The sequence below is a fragment of the Stegostoma tigrinum genome, chromosome 2 (genome assembly GCF_030684315.1).
Source record: "Stegostoma tigrinum isolate sSteTig4 chromosome 2, sSteTig4.hap1, whole genome shotgun sequence".
Classification (NCBI taxonomy): domain Eukaryota; kingdom Metazoa; phylum Chordata; class Chondrichthyes; order Orectolobiformes; family Stegostomatidae; genus Stegostoma; species Stegostoma tigrinum.
This window is the reverse complement of record NC_081355.1, coordinates 105,684,755-105,710,375: the sequence shown is the minus strand read 5'-3', so window position 1 is coordinate 105,710,375 and position 25,621 is coordinate 105,684,755. Positions and strand designations below refer to the sequence as shown.

Genomic DNA, 25,621 nt, shown 5'->3' with positions numbered 1-25,621 from the left:
TAGGAAAAGATACTAAAACAAAGGTTTTGTTTGTAAGTGATTTTGTTTTAATATTAACTCCATATTTTTGCACCAGCTTTGCCTTTACTGAGGCTCAACAGAGAGGTACAATAACCGGAGCTGACTCACAGCCAACCAAGTATGTTATCAAAGTTACACAAATTGCTTATGACAGCTTTGACTTTGCAAGATAAACAGCAGCCTGCCTCGTAGCCTCCTGCTAATCTTCACATTATAAAGCCAGTCTCCATCCAGATTTACAGGACACAAAGTCCTTGTAGAATGATTGAGTTAATTTTAACTCAATGTAGCCTGTAGAAGCCAGCATTGTAGGGGAAGCAATGGCCTATGGCAATATCGCTTGACAATTGACCTAGAGACCCTTGTAATATTCAGATGTCCCTTGTAATGTTCAAATCCTACCAATGACAGGTGGTGGAATTTGGAATTCAATATGAAGGAGAACTTGGACTTCAGAGTCTATCGATGACCAGAAGGCAGTGCTGATTGTCAGCAAAATGAATGTGTTTCACTGACATTTTAAAGAAGGAAACTGCCATTCTTCCAAGAACATGTTAAGTCTGATTTTTTCTTCACAGATGCTGCCAGATCTGCTGAGCTTTTCCAGTAACTTTGTTTTTGTACCATCTTTATCTGGCCTGGTCTACATGTGACTCCAGACCCTAGCAATGTGGTTGACTGTTAACTGCCCTCTGGACAATTAGGGATGGGCAATAAATGATTACCTGACTATCATGAATTAAGAAAAAAGAACAAGCTTGATAGAGAAATTAAGTTAAACATAAGATTTCAGAATGGTCAGGAAATAATTAAATTTATTTACGTTCAAAGAATGTCATGCCTGAAAGTAGATGTACATGACATAGCCAGTTCTGCAAGAATCCAAGAATTGTTGATAATGGCAATGAACAGACAATCCTCAAATCTTTCCGTTTATGACTACTTGTTGGTCATTGGGTGGGATTTTGATTCCTTGCCGGGCTGGGAAGAAGGCAAGCAGTAGCTAAAAACAACACCACTGGTCAGACAGCCTGTTCCCCAAAAGCATCCTGCCCCTCCAAGATATCCTTGCAGCAATAGAGTGGACGATGGAAGTGCTCTCCAGTCCCACATTGCAGTTAGTACATATAAATGGGGAAAGCCTACCGGGGCAAACTAATCGACCACACGTCCCAATAGGCAGCATAAATGTCATAGAGTCATACAGCAGGGAAACAGAACCTTCCATCCAACCAGTCCATGCCGACTGTAATCCCAAACTAAACCAGCCCTACCTGCCTGTGTTAGGCCCATATCCCTCCAAACATTTCTTATTCATGTATTTATCCAAATGTCTTTTAAGCATTGTAACTGAACCCGCATTCACCACTTCCTCTGGAAGCTCATTCCTCACACGCACCAAAATTGGTGTAAAAAAGTTGCCCTTCATGTCTTTTTAAAATCTTTCTCCTCTCACCTTAAAAACATGCCCTTAGTCTTGAAATTCCCCACCCTGCGGAAAAGACATTTGCCATTCACCTTATCCATATCCCTTGTGATTTTATGAACCTTTATACCTCAAGCTCCTGTGCTGCAGTGAAAGAAGTTCCAGCCTAAACAACCTTCCCTTATAACTCAAACCATTTATTCTGGTCAATCTTTCCTGAATCTTTTCTGCAGCTGTCAGGTGAAGTGCCTATTGAGCAAGCCTGCCCTTTGGTCATTAATTTATCAGCCCTCTGAAAATAGGGGCCTGTGACTGTTTTCTATGGGAATGGGTTTGAGACCAATTTCCTTATCCCAGAGAGAAAATCCTGCCCATTATTGACCATATACTTCTGTTTGTAGAATGGAATGTGTTTTATTGTTTGTAGACATGTAGATACACTTACTTTCCGAAGCAGTGCTCTATTAAAATCTGGGAACAAGACAGCCCAGGTTGAGTCATCAAAATGATAAAGACAATTTGCAAAAATAAAGATAATATTACAGTTTGTAAACAAAGAAGAAATCTGAAGCAATAACACTGAGGTGAGTGGCAGCCATCTGTACTTGAAGAAGTATTATTTGTGGCAATTTCATTTTTCAACGCAGCAAATGGATAATGAAGGACCTTGCAGCGAAAACTACTCTGTCTGTATTATTTAAGCAAAATTTCAATCATTGCACTTACACATAATGGCAATGATGGCTCCCTCGGCAACTGTGATTCTAGTCTCAAAACAGGCATATGTAAATTAGGCCTAAAGCTGGATCTGACTGGCTGAACATCACTAGTTCTACCTGTGGCCTAACCATGGGTCCGTAAAGGGATTCTAGCAGGTGCTACTGGAAGTGCAATTTGTCTTAAATTGTTAATTTGACTCCTTAGATTCCTGCCACAAGACAATAAGGCCGTAACATTTAGGAGCAGAATTACGTTATTCAGCCCATTGAGTGTACTCTGCCATTCAGTCATGGCTTATATTTTCTCAACGCTGTTCTGCTTTCTTCCGATAACTCTTGAGCTCCTTAATAATCTAGAACCTAAATACCTGGGTCTTAACTACACTGGATATACACTCCACAAGCCTCTGCTCAATGAGTTCCGCAGAGTCATCACGCTCTGGCTGAAGAAATTCTTCCTCAGCTAAGTTCTAAAGGGTCATCCCTTCACCTTGAAGCTAAGTCCTAGGGCCCTAGTCTGGCTTACTAATGGAAACATTTTCTCTACATCTCCTCTATCCAGACCTCTTAGTATCCCGTAGTTTCAATCAGATTCCCCCTCATCCTTCTAAATTCCATCAAGTACAGATGCTGAGTCCTCAACCACTCTGCTTAGACAAGCCCGTCATTCCCAGCATTATTTTTGTAAAATTCGTCTGGATGCCCTCCAACACCAAGGCATCTCTCGTTAGAAATGGAGCCCAAGGCTGCTCAAAATATTCCAAATGCAGTCTGACCAAAACCTAATGCAGCCCCAATAGTTTATCTCTGCTGTTGTATTCTAGCCCTCTTGAAATGGATGCCAAAATATTACAGCTGCAAGTTGACCAGTCCCCAGCCCCTGATGGATTTCATCCAAGGGGCTTGAAAGAAGTAGCGAACGAAATAGTTAATGGTGAAGCAAAAAAAAACGAAGAACTACAGATGCTAGTTTGGAACAAAAACAAAAATAACTGGAGAAACTCAAGTAAGTCTGGCAGCATCTGTTGAGAGAAAGCAGAGTCTGTGTTTCAGATCCAGTGAGGAAGAAAGGCCACTGGACTCCAGGACTTGAAGCATTGGCACTGCTCTTTCTCAACGGATGCTGTTAGACCTGTTGAGTTTCTGCAGCTATTTCTGTTTAGCTGAAATAGTTGAGGGGTTGGTTTTAATTTTCCAAAGCTGATTAGATTCAAGGAAATAAGATAATAAAATGTGAGGCTGGATGAACACAGCAGGCCAAGCAGCATCTCAGGAGCACAAAAGCTGACGTTTCGGGCCTAGACCCTTCATCTCTCTGATGAAGGGTCTAGGCCCGAAACGTCAGCTTTTGTGCTCCTGAGATGCTGCTTGGCCTGCTGTGTTCATCCAGCCTCACATTTTATTATCTTGGAATCTCCAGCATCTGCAGTTCCCATTATCTCTTAGATTCAAGGAAAGTTCCTTTAAATTGGAAAGTAGTTAATGTAACTCCTTTACTCAAAAACAAGAGAGGCAGAAAGCTATGGGCAAGTTAGCTTAACCCCTGTCATGGGGAAAATGTTAGAAGCTCTTATTAAGACATTATAACAAGACACTTGAATAAGTTCAAGGTAATCAGGCAGAGCTAGCGTGGTTTTGGCAAAAGAAATCGTGTTTAACTAATTTATTGAATTTCTTTGACAAAGTAACATGTGCTATAGATAAAGGGTGATTTTACTGTATTCAGATTTCCAAAAGGCATTTGAGAAGGAGCCACATTAAAGCTTACTTCAGAAAATAAAAATTCATGGTGTGGGGGGTGACTTAGAAGATTATCTGGTTGACAGGAAGCAGAGAGTAGGAATAAATGAGTATTTTTCAGATTGGCAGGACGTCACAAGTGGTATGCTTCTGGGGTCAGTGCTGAGGCCTCAACTCTTTACATTTTATAGAAATGATTTGGATGAAGGTGTGAAAATAGATAGGTCCCCTGGGCCGGATGAGATGTATCTTAGGATTCTCTGGGAAGCTAGGGAGGAGATTGCAGAGCCTTTGGCTTTGATCTTTATGTCGTCATTATCTTAAGGAATATTGCCAGAAGACTGGAGGATAGCAAATTTTGTCCACTTGTTCAAGAAGGGGAGGAGTGACAATCCTGGTAATTATAGACCAGTGAGTCTTACTTTGGTTCTGGGTAAAGTGTTGGAAAGGATTATAAGAGAAGGGATTTATAATCATCGAGAAATGAATCATTTGATTAGGGATAGTCAAAACGGTTTTGTGAAGGGTAGATCGTGCCTCACAAACTTTATTGAGTTCTTTGAGAAGGTGACTAAACAAGTGGATGAAGGTAAATCAGTTGATGTGGTGTATATGGATTTCATTAAAGCATTTGATAAGGTTCCCCACAGTAGGCTACTGCATAAAATATAGAGTCATGGGATTGACGGTGATTTAGCAGTTTGGATCAAAAATTGGCTAGCTGTAAGAAGACAGAGGGTGGTAATGATGAGAAATGTTCATCCTCGAGTTCAGTTACTAAAGGTGTACCGCGAGGATCTGTTTTAGAACCACTGCTGTTTGTTATTTTTATAAATAACTTGGATAAGGGCGTAGAAGGATGGGTTAGTAAATTTGCAGATGACACTAAAGTCAGTGGAGTTCTGGATAGTGTGGAAGGATGTTGCAGGTTACAGAGGGACATAGGTAAGCTGCAGAGCTGGGCTTAGAGGTGACAAATGGAGTTTAATGCAGAAAAGTGTGAGTAACAGGAATACAGAGTACAGGGTAATGTAAGATTCTTGGTAGTGTGGATGAGGAGAGAGATCTCGGTGTCCATGTACATAGATCCCTGAAAGTTGCCACGCAGGTTGATAGGATTGTTAAGAACGCGTACGGTGTGTTAAGTTTTATTGGTAGAGGGATTGAGTTTCGGATCCTTGAGGTTATGTTGCAGTTGTACAGTAGTAGACCTGCCAAGTTTAAGGACATTTAAATGGTCACTGGATAAACATATGGATAATAATGGAATAGTGTAGGTAAGATAGGCTTCAGATTGGTTTCACAGGTCGGCGCAACATCGAGGGCCAAAGAGCCTGTACTGCACTGTAATGTTCTATGTTCTAACATTGCATTTGCCTTCCTAATTGCTGACTGAAACAGCATATTAACCTTAAGAGAATTCTGAACTGGGACGTTCAGGTCTCGTTGCATTTTAGATTTCTGAATCCTTTCCCCTTTTTGAAAAAAAATCTATGTGTCTCTATTCTTCCTACCAAATTCTTCCATTCTTCCCAGAATATCTTATAGTAAGATGCCATTCTGACTACTTCCCACACAAGTTCACCTGCGCTATCCTGACAGCAGTCTACATCCCACCTCAAGTGGAAGTGAACAGCGAACTTGACAAAGTATACAATGCTACAAAGAGTCTTCAAACAGAATATCCTGAGGCCTGTTTCACTGTAGATGGTCACTTCAACCTGGCAAATGTCAATAATGTACTACCAAAATACCATCAACACATCTCCTGTTCCACTTGAGGTCCAAACATCTTTGACGATTGCTATACAACCATCAAAGATGCCTCACACTCCATTCCCCATTTGCATTTTGGAAAATCAGACCACAACACTGTGCTTCTCCTCCCGACTTACAAGCAGAAATTGAAATGAGAGAACCCAATACAGAAAGTAGCGCAGTATTGGTCTGAAGCAACAGAAGGGCTTCTATGGGACTGCGAAGAGTTGGTGCGCTGGTCCATATTCAAGAACTCAGTGGCTGACCTAAACAAACATGTCATCACCATTACAGATTTCATTAGAAAGTGTGCAGAATTCTGATTGTTGGAAAAGTTAATCAGAATGTTCCCCAACTGGAAATCATGGATGAACTGAAAGATTCCCTCACTACTGAAGCCCATGTCTGAGGTGTACAAGTCAGGCAATCCTGACCTATGCAGGAAATCCAGATATGACATTTGTAAGGCCATCAGAAATGACAAGAGACAATACCAAACTAAGCTTGAGACCCAGGCTAACCAAACAGACACCTGTTTTTTTGTGGCAAGGCTTATACAACACAACAGGCTACAAAGTAAAGTCAAACAGAATTGTGGGCAACAGTATATCCCTACCTAATGAGCTCAATACATTCTGTGCTCACGTTGAACAGAAGGTCAGTGAAATGATGTCACCTATCCCAACAGTCTCAGATGCATCTCTACTCATGGTTACCGCTGCAGTTGTTAGGTCGGCCTTCTTCAGCGTGTACCCATGGAAAGCCATTGGCCCAGACAGAGCCACCGGCCGTGCATTCAGATCCTGTGCAGACCAGATGACAGGAGTATTCGCTGATAGTTTTAACCACTCCTTACTACAGTCTGAAGTCCCAACCTGCTCCAAGAAAACCACTATCTTCTCAGTGCCAAGGAAACATCATGTAGTGTGCCTCAATGATGAATGCCTAGTGGCTCCGACCTCCATAATTAAGAAGTTCTTCAAGAGGCTGGTCATGGCTCACATCAACTCCAGCCTACCAAATTATCTTGATCCTTTGCAATTCACCTACCAATAGATCCACAGCACATGCTATCTCTTTGGCCCGATGTCCATCCCTCGAATATCTGGATACTAAGGATATCTATGTGAGGCTTCGACTTATTGACTACAGTCCTGCCTTCGACACGGTTATTCCAAACAAATTCATCTCTAAGATCTAAGACCTAGGTCTTGCCTCTCTCTTCTGGAACTGGATCCTTGACTTCCTGACCAATAGACCATAATCATTAAGAATGGGTGACAGCACCTCCTTCACCATAATCCTCAAGACGAGTGCCCCACAAATGCAGCTTGCTCAGCACCCCCAATATTCCCCTTTAAACACTGTGTGGCCAAATTCTACCCCAACTCCATTTACAAGTTTGCTGACAACATCACCATTGTAGGTTGGATCTCAAACAAAGATGAGGCAGAATACAGGAAAGTTATTGAGTGTTTAGTTACATGGTGTAAAGACAACAATCTCTCCATCAACGTGTCGCCCGGTTACTGCCCTTGACAACAGTTATTGGCATGGCACAAAGTGGATAAGATTAAAAACTGTTTCAACTAACCAACAACATTAGTAGTTAGTTAAAACAGGCATACAACTCACACCATTTGTTTAAGAAAAGGTTAACAGCAGGCATGTGATTCATACCAGGCTAAAATCCAAGCACACACCCTTCAGTTTTCAAATGATGTTACCTGAACAGGCAACAAAAATAAAGGCTAGTACCCAAGAATAGAGGCTCACGCTTGTCAGGTGATTTTTTCCAGGTCTTGGGGTCCTTTTTATGTTTGCAAGCATGGGGTCTACAAGTTTTTGAAGGTTGATCTCCAGAGTTTTCACTGATGCAACACCTTCAGTTTTATCCTTTTTCCTTACATTACCAAACTGTGGTGTCTTGTCCTTGTTGGTTCTGAGCTCATCTGACAAGCCAGTGTCTTTCCAGTATATGCTCACTCCCAAGGACACATTTGGGATTACCTGATTACTCTGCCTCCAAATAAGGATGTGCACCTTATGTTATCAGAACTGGTTTGGTTCAAGACAGCCCAACCCAATGGCTGGGACTTGGGTAACTTCACTTCACAAGGTTGTTGTTTTCATGTGTAACCAGCTGCTGGGAAACAGAAGGAACTGGTCATTGACTTTGGGAAGCAGAGCTGAGCACATGCCCCTGTCTGTATCAATAGTGCTGAGGTGGAGATAGTTGAGGTCGTCACATTGCCGGGAATGATGACCACCAACAATCAATCCTGGTCAATCCACATTGATGAAATAGTCAGGAAAGAAAAACAATGGCTCTACTTCCTCAGGAGGGTAAAGAAATTCGGCATGTGCACAGGGCCCTCAGCAATTTTTATAGATGCACCATAGAAAGCATCTTGTCTGGATGCATCACAGCATGGTATGGCAATGTACTTTCCAAGACAGTGAGAAACTGTAGAGTCGTGAACACAGCCCAGGCCATCATGCAAAAAATTTTGGTCTCCCCCCACAGCCCAGGGATGTGCAGGTTAGGTGGATTAGCTGTGGTAAAATTATCCCATAGTGTCCAGAGATGTGCAGGCTAAGTGGGTTAGCCATGGTAAATGCGGGGTTATAGGTTTTGGGTGGGGGGTGTGGTCTGGGTTGGTAGGGATGCTCTTTGGAGAGTTGGTGCAGACTCAATAGGCAGAATGGCCTCTTTCTGCACTGCAGGGATTCTGTAATTTTATCAGAGTTGATGGATGTATTCTACTTAGATTTTCAGAAGGCTTTGGTAAAGTCCTCTTGGCTGCTCCACAGTCCCCTCCAATCACACCACAACCGGCACCTTCCCGTGCAAAAGCAGGAAGTGCTACACTTGCCCCCACACCTCCTCCCTCACCCCCATCCCAGGCCCCAAGATGACTTTCCATATCAAGCAGATGTTCACCTGCACGTCTGCCAATGTGGTATACTGCGTCCGCTGTACCGGTGTGGCTTCCGCTACATTGGGGAAACCAAGCGGAGGCTTGGGGACCGCTTTGTAGAACACCTCCGCTCGGTTCGCAATAAACAACTGCACCTCCCAGTCACGAACCATTTTAACTCCCCCTCCCATTCCTTAGACGACATGTCCATCATGGGCCTCCTGCAGTGCCACAATGATGCCACCCGAAGGTTGCAGGAACAGCAACTCATATTCCGCTTGGGAACCCTGCATCCCAATGGTATCAATGTGGACTTCACAAGCTTCAAAATCTCCCCCTCCCCCACTGCATCCCAAAACCAGCCCAGCTCGTCCCCTCCCCCTACTGCATCCCAAAGCCAGCCCAGCTCGTCCCCGCCTGCCTAACCTGTTCTTCCTCTCACCTATCCTCTCCTCCCACCTCAAGCCGCACCTCCATTTCCTACCTACTAACCTCATCCCGCCTCCTTGACCTGTCCGTCCTCCCCAGACTGACCTATCCCCTCCTCACCTCCCCATCTATACACTCCTCTCCACCTATGTTCTCCTCTATCCATCTTTGGTCCGCCTCCCCCTCTCTTCCTATTTATTCCAGAACCCTCTCCCCATTCCCCTCTCTGATGAAGGGTCTAGGCCCGAAACGTCAGCTTTTGTCCTCCTGAGATGCTGCTTGGCCTGCTGTGTTCATCCAGCTTCACACTTTGTTATCTCTCCTCGAAAGAATGCTGGTTAAATGGATTAAAGCAATAGAAGCTCAGCCTTTGTGGATGGTTAAGATAGAAATTGATGAATTTCTGACTACCAGTGGTATACAGGATTATGGGGAAGAGAGCAAGAAGAAACAGTGAATTGTTTAATCAGCCATGATCATATTGAGTGGGAAGGTAGGCTTGTTGCACTGAATGGCCTACTTCTGTTCCTATGTTCTTAAGTTGCACTCGTTGTACCATTTTCACAACGGATTTGGTCATGATATTGTTGCTACCACAGAAATTTGGCTGAAAGAGGGCCAATGATAGTGGATCAACACTGGATATAGAATCTTCTGGAAAGACAGAGACATTGATAAAATACAAGGGGCATACCAATATTGGTTAAAGAATCAATCATAACCGAGGGGAGGGATAATATACTAAATGATGCATCAAATGAAGAATTGACTACACTCCTTTACACCCTACTTCCTGAAAGGATTCCATGCTACTCTCTCAGTTTCTCTGTCTCTATCACATGTATTCCAATGGTCCCACTTTCCAACATGACATTCCTTCGCCTCAACTGGGGATTCACCCCGCTATGTTGACAGGGCCCTAAGCTCTGACCAGCCCATTTTACCATTCTGCCCTCATTCCTTCCCTTCCTCCTCACGTCCTCATTTTCCTCACGACCAATCTCCCCATTCAAAGGATCTTCCTCTGCCATTTCTGCCACCCCAAACAGGTTGCCCCCATGAAATACATCTTTCCCTCACCTCCACAGTCAGCATTCTGCAGGAAATGTTCCCTCCAAGATACCCTGTCCTCCACTACTTCTACCACCTCCTCCCCCATAGCATCTCAACATGCAATTGCAGAGGACGTAACATTTGACCATTCACCTCCTCCCTCCTCACTGTCCAACACCCCAGATACACTTCCAGGTGCTCCTTTCAGTTCGGTCAGCTCTATTTGGTGCTCAGACTGCCATTTTCCTTTACACTGATGAGACCAACTGGGTGACCACTTGTTCAGACCTCATGAGCCTGGTATCAATGGCTGAGGGAGAAAAGCGCAAAAAAGGTAAATCTAGGCCAGACAGGGATGTGGTAAGCATCGGGTGGGCTCAGAGCAAGTGAGTGTTATGACCGCAAGTAAATAGCTGGCGTAAGTAGCCTGGACCAGTTCCTGAGCTGGGCCCATGTCACTGACAGCATTATGTCCCTGCTGCAGCATTACAGTGAAAGCTATCATTGCTCCCTTAAGCATAGCATTGAAAGTGTCGAAGCATCCTGTGAGTGGATCAAAGAGGTGCGATCAGGCTGTTTAAAGGCAAGCACATTCTAGATACCAATACCCATGGACATGTGATTCATGCTACCCATGGAGCATGCTCTGAGATGTTGGCACTAGGTGCCCATAATTGAGGCCCTTTGGAGTAGTTGGCAAGATGAATTCAGCAAGCACCAGCTCTGACTTGCGTGATTAGAATTCTTGGCAAACAGTTTACTCCCAGTGGGAAGCAGGTTGTGAAGCTACATATTAATAAGGTGAGAAATGCAATTAATAAAATCATTAACAAGCAATAATCCCCTCGACAGGCAACTCACAGCTACCTAGCTAGAATCTCTTCCCAATGCCCTGAACTTGCTTAAAAGATTCAGCGAGTTGTTCCCAGTGACAGGATAAGAGTGTTTGGACCTTGTGCTATTTTGCCACATTTCTCATCATAGCCCACCATGACCCCTGTATGAGTTTGCTCAATGGTATTCCAGAGTAGACAATACTGTTGGATTATCATTGTTGGATTTATCACTGTTGGATTTGCTGTATTGGTCTACTGTACCAGGCAAAGAATTGACACAAAGGATAGGGAAGAGTGACAAATGCTTCTCCTGCCAATGATGTTCACATGCCATGAGGAAGCATTTTGAGAAAAGCATAGTGATATTTATCTAGAATAACATTCAAATTTAATTCTTGCATAAGCCTTGACTCTAAGAAACAAAGTAAATATTCATATTTCACAGCAACCATTACAATGTACAAGACACATCTGTATAGAGAACAAATATAGCAAGTCCTTTAAAAATCCCATTCATTTGTTGCCATTCATTGACTCTTGCAGCTTTCAGTTCGACGTCAATTTATTGCAAACCATCTCCAAACAAAACTTCGAAGAGAGACTGGATATCGGCACGCACAGCAACCAGGTGAAGCTTCCTTACGTCTGGCACTAGACCAGCTTGTTAATGTTATTTATATTCAAGTTTGTATTGTCATATGTTATCCAAACCACTGAGCAGACACAAACATCACTAATCATTGTACTTTTGCTGTTTATAGGATCTACGTCAAAATAGGATTTCTCTTTGAAAATACTTGCACGATAAATTACAAAATCTAATCAAAATAAATAATAGGAAAGTGGATTCAGTATTAATTTTTAAAAAAACTTACTACTAACCGTGTTATTAGCTCTGAAGGAAAATATTTACATTGACACAGTTAACATCAGTTGAATTGTAACTTATTTATTTCTAACAGCTGATAAAATATTGGGCAAATTAATTGATTTCACATTCTCAGTATTGTGGCATAATCAAAAGAAGCCAAGCTGCAGAATTAGCATTTTACTGTTGTAGTTCTATCTCTGACCTGTGCTCCTTTCAAATGAAACTCAATGTGTAAAGTCCTTAACTTACTGTTCTAACAAAATGCAAACAGAGATATATGCATTTTCACAAAATAATTTATGAATAATTTACATTACATTATGGTTTAAATGATCACATAAAAATACTGCAGGAATGGGAAGACTTACCAATGTCCCATGTAAGTGGATCATTCCCTTCCATTTCAATTTTTCCAATAACATACCAGATGCATGCCATCCAGTGAGCCAACAATGCAAACATAGACATCAACAGGGTTAGGACAATTGTGCTGTGCTGAGAATATCGATCCAGCTTTTGCAAGAGTCGCAACAGACGTAAGAGGCGCACTGTTTTTAGAAGGTGAACAATTGAGACCTGCCAAAAAATGCACAAGAGTGATAGCCAGTTCTGGTGTTTCACCAAATGCTAATTCAATTTTAGGTACAAAGGAGTTCAATGTGAATATTACATTTTATTAGGCGAGCACATGAAATATTTTCCTATACTGCTAAATATTGTCTTAACTCAGACATGACATGAAAATGATCATAAAAAGAGACATCTAAATTGTATAAATTACATATCCAAATTATGCTATCTAAAACATTAAAATTGTGCAGTTCTTTGAAACACATAGCCTCTTCACTAAATCAATGTACCCAAGATAGTTTTTTCATGTTGCAATTCTACTTGTTTTTCAGTTTCAAAAGCATATTGCCATTTAAAAATCATTTAACATCCTTTGAATCATATTTAGTTTATTTGCAAGTGCTGCAGCAAAGATACACAAGTGTAATTACATGTTAATGGTGATATTCATTATAATTGATGTGTTTTTCATATATAAATTCTAACCTACTGAGATCATCCTCCATTACTGAAAGAATATTAAAGTGTAGATAAATGCATTAAGTCTAATTGCTTGAAGTTCTTGCATTAGCCTCATCCTAATTATTTTAATATTGCTGAATTATCTAACAGTGGAAACACCAGTTAAGTTGTATCAGTAGACCTCTCTGATGAAGGGTCTAGGCCCGAAATGTCAGCTTTTGTGCTCCTGAGATGCTGCTTGGCCTGCTGTGTTCATCCAGCCTCACATTTTATTATCTTGGATTCTCCAGCATCTGCAGTTCCCATTATCACTCAGTAGAACTTCACCATGTTTTTGCTATTTGCTGATTGTAATAATAAAAGAGACATGGATAAAAAAGTGTTAAAATGTTTGAGGAAGGTATAAATATCTTGCAGTTGTAGTGATAATGCAAAAAGTGTTATGTCTGATCTGGAACATGAGAGCAGGCCATTCAGTTCCTTAAGCCTATTTGATTTTTTTTTAGCTCATGGATAATCTATGCTTTGATTCCTGTTACTCTCCTCTGCTCCACACCCCCTGATACCTTTACCAAATGAAAATTGAGCAATTATGCCAAGGTGCAGTATTCTAAATGACATCCAGAATTATATACAATTGAAGTATCATCATGATCAGTGGACCCTTGTAGACGAGCATGGCTCTCTTGCACTCTCAGGATGAGATTGTAGGTAGCTGTACAGACCAATGCGGCTACCGCCGGCTCCGTTACGCTTGGGGCAGGCGGTGGCCACGAGAAGGGGTGGGTGAAGCATTGGTGTGCCAGTGCATTCCTTTCACTCGCCTGGCTTCCATTTTCTCCCCAAAGGCCTGTCTCAAGGTGCTCGATGTCTTCCCGGATGGTCCGCCTCCACCTGAGATGATCTTGGGCCACTGATTCCCAGGTGTCTGTGGGAATGTGGCGCTTTGCCAGTGAAGCCTTGAGGGTACCACTAAAGCACATCCTCTGTCTGCCTGGGCCTTGCCTGCTGGGAGGAGAGCACCTGCTTGGGGAGTCTTGTGTTGGTCATGCAGATGATATGCCCAGGCCCTTGTAGCCAGTCAAGGGTGGTCAGTCCCTCGATGTTGGGAATGTTGGCCTGGCCGAGGATGCAGGTGTTGGTACATCTTTCTTCCCAGTGGATTTATCGTATCTTGTGCAGGCAGCATCGGTGATACTACTCAAGTGCTTCAAAGTGTCTGCTGTAGACTTTACTTGCACTGCTGTCCCTCTATTGATTTGGTGCTAACCTAAAACTGCTATGTAAATAGATGTTTCTGCACAGGAGCAGCTCTTGAGTTAATAACATCCGAGCACAGAGCTATCATTATACCAAAGGTTACCAAATGAACACAGTTTCTGGGAGTAGCTTGTGACTATGACACAGTCATGGAAATCTGAAATATCTCACAGCACAGCCACGAAGTCACTAATCATTTTGATCTCAAAGAGAGATCTGGATTATAGTAAAATGTACCCACTCAATTAAAGTAAAACATTGAATATATGCCACACAAAAACTAATGAATGGCCTGGATTTTATGCTGAGGCCAATAGTATCGCCATTATTATTAATAAATAAACAGAAATATCCTGATGTTGCGATCCAAGCTGTGCTACTCCTCCAAAGGCTACACTGAAGCTCTGCTGATATATTCCTCATTGAAATCCATGTAACAGGGTGAAATTGTAGTCGTAGTACTGGATAAGCAGGAGTAAAGTCTCATTACATTTTGTGAAGATTGAAGACATTACTTTCAGTCTGAGATTAAGTCAACCTGTTCCTACTCTTGGTATTAAATTTGGCCCAAAGATGAGCTTCTGACCTTGCACTTGCATAATCAATAAGATTGCCTATTTCCATTGAAGGGAGGTAATGACATGAGTACAATGTTGATGAATTAGTAATCCATAATTCCAGATTAATGTTCTATTGACCTAGTTTTGAAAACTATCTTGGCAGATGATAAAATCTGAAAGCAATAAAAAATCTGGGAAAGAAAGCTAGCCTACTGGAACCCAGTAACCACCGTCAATTATCAAAAAGCATCTGGTCTACTAATGCCCTTTAATGAAGTACATTCACTATCCTTACCTGATCTGACCTACATGTGTCTCCGGGCTTAGAGTAATGTGTCTGACTCTTAACTGCCATTTGGGGCATTAATGGTGGGCAATAAATTCTGGCCTTTTCAGTGATAGCCCGATCCCATGAAATATTTTTTAGAAAGCTCCCTGTCTCAGTTCACCTTTACTGAAACCTTTATTTATGTTTTCACCATCTTTAGGCATGAATATCTCAACACGTTCTGGGCTTCCCCATTACAGCCTTCACAAATTTAAGATGATCTAAAAGTCTGTCGGCCTTCCCGCAACTAACATATATTCATTTATCATCTCTATGCACATTGGCATTTGGTGAAGCAATATCTTGATCTTGAAATTCCAGCCCTTATTTTCAAATCATTCCATAGCCTTCTTCTTACCTATCTTTGTAATTTCCTCTATCCCCATAATTCTCTGAGATATCTGCACACTTCTACCTGATGCTGGTCATCAGAGCATCCACAATATTCACCACTTCATAACTGCCCCCGAACATTCAATTGTATAGGCCCAAGCTCTGGAATATCCTCCTTAAATCTCTTCCTTGCTTTCTTCCTTCAGTATATTCCTTATAAACTCTCACTTTTATTTGCTGTATAAAGTTCTTGTGAGGCACTTCAGCAATTCCTACCACATTATTACATTATTTACTCTTTGTAAATATAAGTTGTTGTACCTACTGATTCATATAAAACTTAGGACCAGTGAAAGCAGATGTTACAAAAACTTTTAGTGGCGATAGTAACTGTCAAACAGCAACAGTTACTTCCTTGTAACAAAAATGTAATTTTACAATGTGTGAAGTGTTATTCCTTCAGAATTTCATACTTTGTTTTGTCCCTTTTGCCTTTCCCTCTACATCAAATGTTTAATTCACTCTTATTATTTTGCTTCCTGTACATGATTAAAGACTCATGTCTACTTCCTGATGTATATTTTTGAATGGCTCCTGGTTTAGAATCTGTAGCTTGGATATTTACCATAGCAGATTACATAGGTAGTAGGAGAAGAATTCTGGGTAAGAAACCCAGAGTCTGGAAATTGCTTCTGAAAAGCCTGTACAAGTTCTTTGGGCATACGTACACAGTGGAACGGTGCTTGTCCTTCACCAGTGATTGACTGATTGATTGATTAATTGGTCGATTTTATTGTCAGGTGTACTGAAATACACTGAAAAGCTTCATTTCTAGGATATTTTACTCAATTTTGTATCACACATTAACTGGTAATAGAAAAACTATTACAGGCTAAAAAGCACATTTATAAGGATCTAATTTTCTGTTTCCCAGATTCTTATGGGAACTCTCTAAGCAGGTATTATTGTTTTGCTCTACTTGCACCAAAAACCACAGACTTCTTGACAACTCTTCTTTTATGCCAGACTAGAGTGCCAATGTGGGTGATGCTATTGTCTGGATCCAGATGCAGGAGCTAAGGTAAAGTTGTCATAGTCCTAGAGGGTTGCTCTCTCATTAGAGAGAAACGACCAGTCAAGAGTTTAATCTAAGAGTCACCACACCACAGATGAGTTTGAGAAGGCAGGAGATTTCTGGTGATCTCAGTTAATATGGGGGCTGAACCTGCACTGCTGAATCTGCATTGTAAACCAGCCATCCAGGAAAATGAGCTAACTGCACCCCTGATTGAGGGTCTGGGGTCAGTGGCCTCATGTTATCTTGGAATTGGGTCCTGAGATCTGTTTGAAATTGAATACCAGAGAGAAACAAGAAATGTGGGGCAGTGAAGATGGGTGGAATTGTGAGATAGGTTAGTGAGGTAGGCAAAGGACCCCTCAGGTCCTTCTGAACGCTTTTCTCTCTCTCCTTAAACCTATGCCCTCTAGCTTTCAATTCCCTGTCCCTGGGTAAAAGACTTTTTGTATTCATCCGTTCTATGCCGCTCATGATTTTATATACCTTCAGCTGGAAAAATTACTTCTCAATTTCCTCGAACCAGAACTCTAGATCTATGCCCCAATTATTGAACTCTGGCTAACCGAAATAGGTCGTTCTTATGCACTGTCTCTGGCCTTGTCATAATTTTACCAAGCTTACGTGAATATTCTGACGACATCCTCTGTTACAAAGCCTTTCCCATATTTCCTCAAAGCTGCAATTCTCCATTCCTTGCAATATACATGTAGCTCATGTATATATCCCCTCCAGTGCAAAGTAAACCTTTCTTGTAATGTCCTGAGCTGAACCACACAAAGTACACAAGCTGCAATCTGATTTCTCTCCATACATATCAACATAACCTCCTGTTCTCACAGACTGTGCATCAGCCAACAAAGTAAAATATCCCAAATGACTTCTTTAGCTGTCTTATCTACCAAAGGATTTGTGGACATAATCTTCAAGGTTCCTCTATTCCTTCACACTTCTCATAACCTCCTATTGCTTATGAATGGCCTTGCCTTGTTTGCACCCCCCACCCCCGCAAAAAGCATTACTTTATGCTTCTTTGGATTGAATTCCTTTGCCACTTTTCTGACCAGTTCATTGATACCTACCAATGGTCTCCATCTCCTTTTCTAACTTTCAAACACATGGGCAATTTTTATGCAATTTGCAGACTTCTTATTTGTGTCCCATATATTGAAGTTTAGGTCATTGATATGTACAACAAACAACAAGAAATATAGGATTGAATGCTTTGGAATCTCACTAGAAACAGCTTTCCAGTCATAAAAACGTCAGTTGGCTCTAACCCTCTGACTCGTGTTATTGAGCCAATTTTGGGTCTAACCTGTTTCTTCAATTTGGATCCCATGAGCTATTTATTTTCTGACTGGCCTACCAACATCAAAACTGGCAAAACCCTCACTGAAATTCCTGCAGGCCACATCAAAATATGCTCCCTTCATCGACTCAGCTGATAACTCATTTTGTTCAACCCATTCAGTATTGCATACTCTCCCGACTACAATGCTTGATTCTCATAAAGTATTGACATAAAAGATGGAACTGTCATATTTTCAGTTGGTGCATTTTGTTGATTGAGATTTATGGTGCCTGATTTGTCATGGCTAGATGCAACATTTTTCTCCTGCAAGTTTCCAGTCCTCATTGTGCAATCAAGCTCTTAGATTCCTTTCTCGGTTGAAAAGGTGCAAGTTCACACTACTGCCAGGATCTTCCAGCACTGTAGCTAAAGCCCGGCTATACACCACTCTGGATGCTGCCAGTCGGATACTGCCCCTTCCACTGTAGTATTTGACCATTATCATCTGGAAGATATGATCTGGAGGAAAAGCAAGCTTGATGTCCATTTCACAGATGGGGACCTAGCTTATTGGTGGATGGAATAATGGAGAGTTGGCCTGATCCTTTCTCAGTTGACTGCCGTGGAGGGTCATGCCACCAGACCAAGCCAGCCTGGACACACCGTGCTCTGTCTGAAGTGAAGTGGGATGCCCAGTAGTGCAGGAAGAAGTTTAATGGTCTTTTGTGCTCTACAAAGTTAAGTGCCACCATCTTTTGTCTGCTACAGTACACACACGCACGCAAACACACACACACACACACACACACACACACACACACACACACCTCTCACTATTGAGTGGATTGTTTCCATTCAGTGACTCTCACTCAATGTATCCTCCCAAACCACAAGCCCTTGCTGCTGTTGGCACTTCCTACTCACTCACTGGCAGCAGCTCACCACCCCTCCTGTTCATGTGCCAACACTAAGTGTTCTTCCATCCACTTCTATCATGTACGATCCCTACCCGCTTCCCCAAACCACACCCTTCCCCTGACAGGTAGCCCCACAGCGCCCCAACTGACTGAGCTAGGATCGGCTATATTTGACCTGCAAGTCTGACTGTGGCTCAAAGCCTGGCCTGCTAAAAGAGGGAGGTGACAGCCTAGTGGTATTATCATTGGACTGATAACCCAGAGACCCAGATAATGTTCTGGGGATCTTGGTTCAAATCTTCCCGCAACAGATGGCAGAATTTAAATTCAATAACAATCTGGAATTAAGGGTCTAATAATGATCATAAAACCAATTGTCAATCACCAGAAAATCCCATCTGGTTCATTGGTATCCTTTAGGGAAGGAAACTACCACTCTTATCTAGTCTGGCCTACATGTGACTCCAGACTCACAGCAATGTTATTGACTCTTAACTTCCCTCTGGGTAATTAAGGATGGGCAGTGATGCCTTCATCCAATGAATGAATTAAAAAAAATGGATCCCTGGATTCTCATAAGACAACACGCCTGACTGACTAAGGTCAATCTCCTGGACTGGTACTGAATGAGGCCATTAACTGAATGTAGCGTTGCTCCTTGACTGACCATTGCTAACCCTTTGACTGTGTTAAGGGCTACTTCCCTTTGACATTCACATGTGGCCAATTACTTGAAGCACATACAGTGTATTTATCACAAAACCTGCTAGCGCATGCTGCAGGAAAGATATTGACATAACATTGTGCCATACAACAACATGTCCATCACCTTGACTGCTCTGTGCTCCCCACTGTGACAACTTGCCTGCCCCATCCTCTGCACTGAAAAGCGGCATATAGATGGCACATAGAGACTGGTAACTTGGACGTAAATGTGAAGTGAGTGAGCATATGAAAGTAAGCTCCCAACTGCAGGTGTATTTTGGCGTTGGTGTGTATGTGTGTGTGTGTGTTCCTGCATGCAAAGCAACATGGCAGGTTGTAGATGCCCCTGAATTCCAAAGTAAAGTATTGAAGGGCTGAAGCTGACGTGGTGTCACAGCTGGTCCAAGAACAAGCACGATAGTATAGTGAGGCTCGGGGTTTTGTTGATACTTGCGTGGACCAAGGATCACGGAGGATGCCAGCCATGCAACATGCAGGGAGATTGTTGTCAAGGAATAGTTGCATATTGGCTGGGACAAATATTTGGCATGCTACAGTCATCAAGTACCCACTCTGATTTAGATATTGGGAATTTGTGTTGTTTGGCGTCAGGGAAGGGGCGAATTGGAAGTGGCATATGAATGAAGGTGAGTTGGAGTTTTAATAAGATGCAAATTCATGGAAATAAGGAGATTAAGACCATTAAGAGACCATAAGAAATTAAGAGATTTCTGATTATCAATAATGTACAGAGTATTGCAGTTGGGTTCTGTAAAAAATATTGAAGTGTTCGATTAGCCATGATGGTATTGAATAATGGAGCAGTCTCAACGAGCAAAATTGCCTGCTCCTGTCCTATTATCCTGTTCACCGCCAGGCTTCAGGAAAGGCAGCAAGTCATTGTTTCTGCAAGAAGGATGATTGGTAAATACAACTGCTAGTAACTGGGAGCGGGAGACACTGGAAGTTGAAGGGAAGCTATTAAAGGAGTCTTATTCATTGTCATAGGAGATGCTGCACTTCAGGTAGAGACTTTGCTGGAAATTATAAGGTAGTTGAAAAGTCACAGAAATCTCAGTCAAATGTTCTTTCTGATTCATGTAGTCGATGATAGAAAGCCATGTTGTAATATGTGATATCACAGCTCAAGATGAAAGTTCAAGTTTTTTCAGACAACACCGGGGCGGCCGGGTTCAAGTCCCACCAGCTCCAGCAGTGTTTCATAACATCCCTGACAGGGTTGATTAGTAAAATAGGTCAGCAAGACAAGTTACAATACTGGATACTAGGTCAATGCAGCCTATCTATTTTACATCTCTCAGCACAGTGGTTTGCTTATACAATTGGTGCAATAATTTGTGCTTTGGAAAAGAATATTTCCTCCATACTTCAAAAAAAAACTGTTTGAAAACTTAGTCCTGTGTTGCTACTTTTCTGAAGCATGCAAATCCAATTCTCTGACCCCTTTTGGGAAATTAGGTTGATTTAAACGGGGCATTTTCTGTGGTCTATGCCTGCACCACTGTCACAATATCCAACATTACTGGATGAAGTCAAAACTAGCTATTATGTTTTAACTGAAGCTGAAACAATATATGCATACAGAAAAGATAATGCTCAGATCTCTCCCTACTTGGTTTGGCAAGAATATTGGTGACCAGGCTGAATAAATAGTTGAAAACAGACATTGTAGATTGTCAGTGTTGAGAACAACTGGTATGATTTTTCTTAAACTGAAAATGATGACTTCTGAATCGTGCCTTTGAATGATGACTGGTTTATTGCCATATGTTTACAAGTCATTAATACCCCTATGCACCCTAGTGACAACCCATTTCTAATTCTCCTTTTTAGCAAGAAACCAAACAGCACAAAACTTGACAGTTAAGATAGGGTGGATACCTGGAAACCTGGCCTTAATGCAACTGCTTCTTCAGCACAATGTCCAAATTCACTATGTTGCTGCAATTAGCAACTGTGAATCCCTGAGTAGTAATAATTTAGAAGGATGGTGTGTACATAAATACCTTCATTGCTCCACTTGTGATTTTCACTCCATACAGTGTTGTCTGATCAACCAAAAAGAACAATGTTTTGTAACTGCTGTGATGTGAACTTTTCACATAATTTGATTTATTTTCCCTGCCCATGGCAAACCTTGTAATAATTCTTGAATTCTGCGTATTAATTGAGACTGACATGGTTTCAAAGTAGAATTCATAAATTACAACTTTTCCATTTCATTGTGTTCCTTGAATTTAAGACTTTGAATTACTTTAAATGACACACAATAACAGCAGCAACTCAAAACACAATAGTGTAACCCCTGAGGCTAGCAGTACTCTTAACAGTTCCTCATTCTTGGCACCAGAGTCTTTTTCCACTGTCGTGATGGATATCCACTCAAACAGTGATAGCATTTCGGGGAATGTATTCAGTTTAAATACTGTACAGGAGTGATAGAAAAACCCAAATGTGACAGCTTTTCTGAACTAAGTTCCATTAGATCCAATTGGCCAGGATGAAAGTTCAGGTTATATTGAAATTCGTGACTTCATCTTTTGGGCAGCACGGTGGCTCAGTGGTTAGCACTACAGCCTCACAGTACCAGGGACCCAGGCTCAGTTCCAGCCTTGGGCAACTGTCTGTGTGGGGCTTGCACATTCTCCCTGTGTTTGCGTGGGTTTCCTCCGGGTGCTCCAGTTTCCTCCCACAGTCCAAAGACGTGCAGGCTAGGTGGATCAACCATGCTAAATTGCCCATCATGTTCAGGGGTGTGCAGGTTATAGGGGGACGGGCCTGGGTTGACTTGTTGGGCTGAAGGGCCTGTTTCCACACTGTAAGGAATCTAATCTAATCTTCTGGCTCACGAAAAGGCTATTAATTGAATTGCAGATAATGTTAATAATGAGCAGTTATGAGAGTCATAGAGTCATATGGCAGGGAAATAGACCCTTTGGTCCAACCAGTCTATTTCAACCATAATTCCAAACTAAACTAATACCCGCACTTGACCCATATCCCTTTAAACATTTCCTATTCATTTACATATCTAAATATCTTTTAAATGTTGCAACTGTACCCACATGCACCACTTCCTCATTGCACACAGGAACCACTGAGAAAAAATGTTACTCCTCATGTCTTTTACAAATTTTTCTCCTCTCACCTTAGAAATATGCCCCAGTCTTGAACTCCGCTGCTCGAGGGAAAGGGCATCTAACATTCAACTTGTTCTTGCCCCTTATGATTTTATAAACCTTTATAAAGGTCACCCCTCAAACACCTACACTCCAGTGAAATCAAGTTCCAGCCTATCCAGGCTCTCCTTATAACTCAACATTCTATTCTCGGCAACATCCTGGTAAATTTCTTCCAAACCCTCTCCAGCTTAAATTCCTTACAGAAAACTGGCTGTTATCTTCTTTTTAATAAAGTGTGGAGCTGGATGAACACAGCAGGCCAAGCAGCATCTTAGGAGCACAAAAGCTGATGTTTTGGGCCGAGATTCTTCATCAGAAAAAGGGGGATGGGGAGAGGGTTCTGAAATAAATAGGGAGAGAGGAGGAGGTGGATCGAAGATGGATAGAGGAGAAGATAGGTGCAGAGGAGACAGACAAGTTAAAGGGACAGGGATGGAGCCTGTAAAGGTGGGTGTAGATGGGGAGGTAGGGAGGGGATAGATCAGTCTGGGGAGGACGGACACGTCAAGGGAGCAGGATGAGGTTAGTAGGTAGGAAATGGAGGTGCGGCTTGAGATGGGAGGAGGGGAAAGGTGAGAGGAAGAACAGGTTAAGGAGATGGGGACGAGCTGGGCTGGTTTTGGGATGCAGTGGGGGAGGGGGAATTTTGAAGCTTGTGAAATCCGCATTGATACCATTGGGCTGCAGGGTTTCCAAGCGAAATATGAGTTGCTGTTCCTGCAACCTTCTGGTGGCATTGTTCTGGCACTGCAGGAGGCCCAGGATGGACATGTCGTCTAAGGAATGAGAGGGAGAGTCAAACATGTCCTTCCTCTCACCTATCCCCTCCTCCCACCTCAAGCCACACCTCCATTTCCTACCTACTAACCTCATCCCGCCCCTTTGACCTGCCCATCCTCCCCAGACTGATCGATCCCCTCCCTACCTACACTCACCTCTACAGGCTCCATCCCTGCCCCTTTAACGTGTCTGTCGCCTCTCCACCTATCTTCTCCTCTATCCACCTTCGATCCGCCTCCCCCTCTCCCTATTTATTTCAGAACCATCTGCCCATCCCCCTTTTCTGATGAAGGGTCTAGGCCTGAAACGTCAGCTTTTGTTCTCCTAAGATGCTGCTTGGCCTGCTGTGTTCATCCAGCCTCACATTTTATTATCTTGCAGTTCCCATTATCTCTGTTATTTTCTTTTTCTTAATTTTGATTCATGCAAATCACAGTGATTACTGTATAATGGTATTGTTTTTAATATCATGATAAGAAGATAACTTGTCAGCAACACATTTGTTACTATTATTTTCTGTATCTTGAAACTAATTGAGCAGAAGACTATACCGAAAGAGAGCTACACTTTCAGAGGTGTAGTCATTTGAATAAGATGTTAAATCAAATTCCTTAGGGCCACAAGGCTTTTATACAGATGCAGAAGATTCCATTACACTTTATTTAATAATAGCAAGGGAGTTATCGCTGAAATGCCTGCCAATAATTGTCCCTCAAACAGTACCAGTAAAAGCAAATTATCTGGTGTTTTCATGTTACTTATTGTGCATAAATTGGTGGCTGTGTTTCCTGCATTAAAATGGTGATGGAGTTTCAAAAGTCTTTCACACTGACTGTAATTCAGTTCAGACTTCTTGAGGTCGCAAGTGGCACTACATAAATGCAGGTCTTCCTTTCCTTCTCAATAGAAAATGACTTTGCTAGCATTCTGGTGAAATCACTGTGCAACTTTATTGCAACAGTTCTTCAGTTGCAGCACATTAACTTGCATAAAATCTACAGCATTGAAAACTGGATGATTCAGCTCAATTCTCCACAGGAGCCTCCTCCCACTCTAATTACTTCTTCCCATCTCCATTCCGACCCCAATAATATTGCTCTATTCCTTTTCCCCTCATGCACACATCAAACCTTATCTAAATGAACCATTACTACCTGCAACTGTTCCATATGGTTGATACAATTATAGTTTGAGAGTTCGAGGTACAGTGTAAATGGCAGATTGTAGCAGCTTTACTTCATGGCTGTGGTTTTGATTAAACTAGTTCTGTTGTGTAAAGTTGCCAAAGTACCAGAGGACCATAGGGCTGCTCACTTTTAGAAAGATATGGTAGTTTAACCTGAGGGCCAACATACTTCAGGTGAGAGGAGACATTGAGTAGGAGAACCCTTCATAGTAACCTCAGCTGGTGCAGGAACTGAACCCACGCTGTTTACATCACATAGCAGCTGGCCAGCTGTGCTGTACTCTGCTCATCAACTTGGTCTGTGCTTTGATAATTATTCTGTGTGGTGGATTGTAGCAAACTCTAATTGTCAAATAGGAAAATTTTGTGGCATATCTGTTAATATATCTGTCAAAATGGGGACCAAGATTCAAAAACTTTTTCCTGGTTACATTGAAAAAGTCCTGGTATTCTTGTTTTGAACTGTATCTTTTGTTCCACAAAAAGCTTTGGTTGCTTATGGACACTAGAAGGCACAAGGGCATTCATTTGGAAGGAGGTACATATCACTTGTAGTCACTAAATTCCATACAAGATCTGAGTTGTGAATTACTCCAAATTTTACTCTTTAATTTTACTCCACCTTTTTAACAAGGCTGCATTAAGGCTCAAGGGGCAGAAAATTGTAATGACTTGATTTTAATTTCCATTTAAAATTCAAGACAAAGTGTCTGTTTCAACTCATCACAATAGGTGGCAGTCATTCCTTGGCTCATTTCTCAGGGCAATGCCTTGACCAATTGTATGTGATTGAAATACATGAGGGCTGTCCAGTTTAAAATTTAAATAAAACCTGAAGGTTAACTCAGTTATCATTAACTAGTGCATTCTACATGATAACCCCTTTATCAATCAGAATACTTGTTAATGAGTCATCACTCTCTTCTCACAGAGTATAAATGTTGCTTTTGTGCTTATATTGGTATTCTTGCAAACTGTCCTGATGGCAGCAAAATGAAAAATTTCAACAAAATATGTCTTTTTTGTGCCATACTCAAATTACAGGACTGTTAGGACTCGGATGTCACAAATTTAGCATATCTGTTAACATTGTATCCTGTGTATAAGATAACTTGTAAAATATGGTGGATAAGTTCAGTTGAACGTGAGCTAGTCTGCACAAATGATGAAATTC

The 25,621-nt window shown here is 41.8% G+C and overlaps 1 protein-coding gene across 1 annotated transcript in view; it reads right to left on the bottom strand.

Annotated features, from left to right (window-relative positions):
- The window catches only part of kcnh8 (potassium voltage-gated channel, subfamily H (eag-related), member 8), a 381,437-nt gene that overhangs the window by 134,728 nt on the left and 221,088 nt on the right, over positions 1-25,621 (bottom strand). Inside the window, exon 7 of the mRNA XM_048548228.2 lies at positions 12,143-12,350. Within this exon, the coding sequence (XP_048404185.1) occupies positions 12,143-12,350 (208 nt within the window). The remainder of the gene's footprint in view (positions 1-12,142; positions 12,351-25,621) is intronic.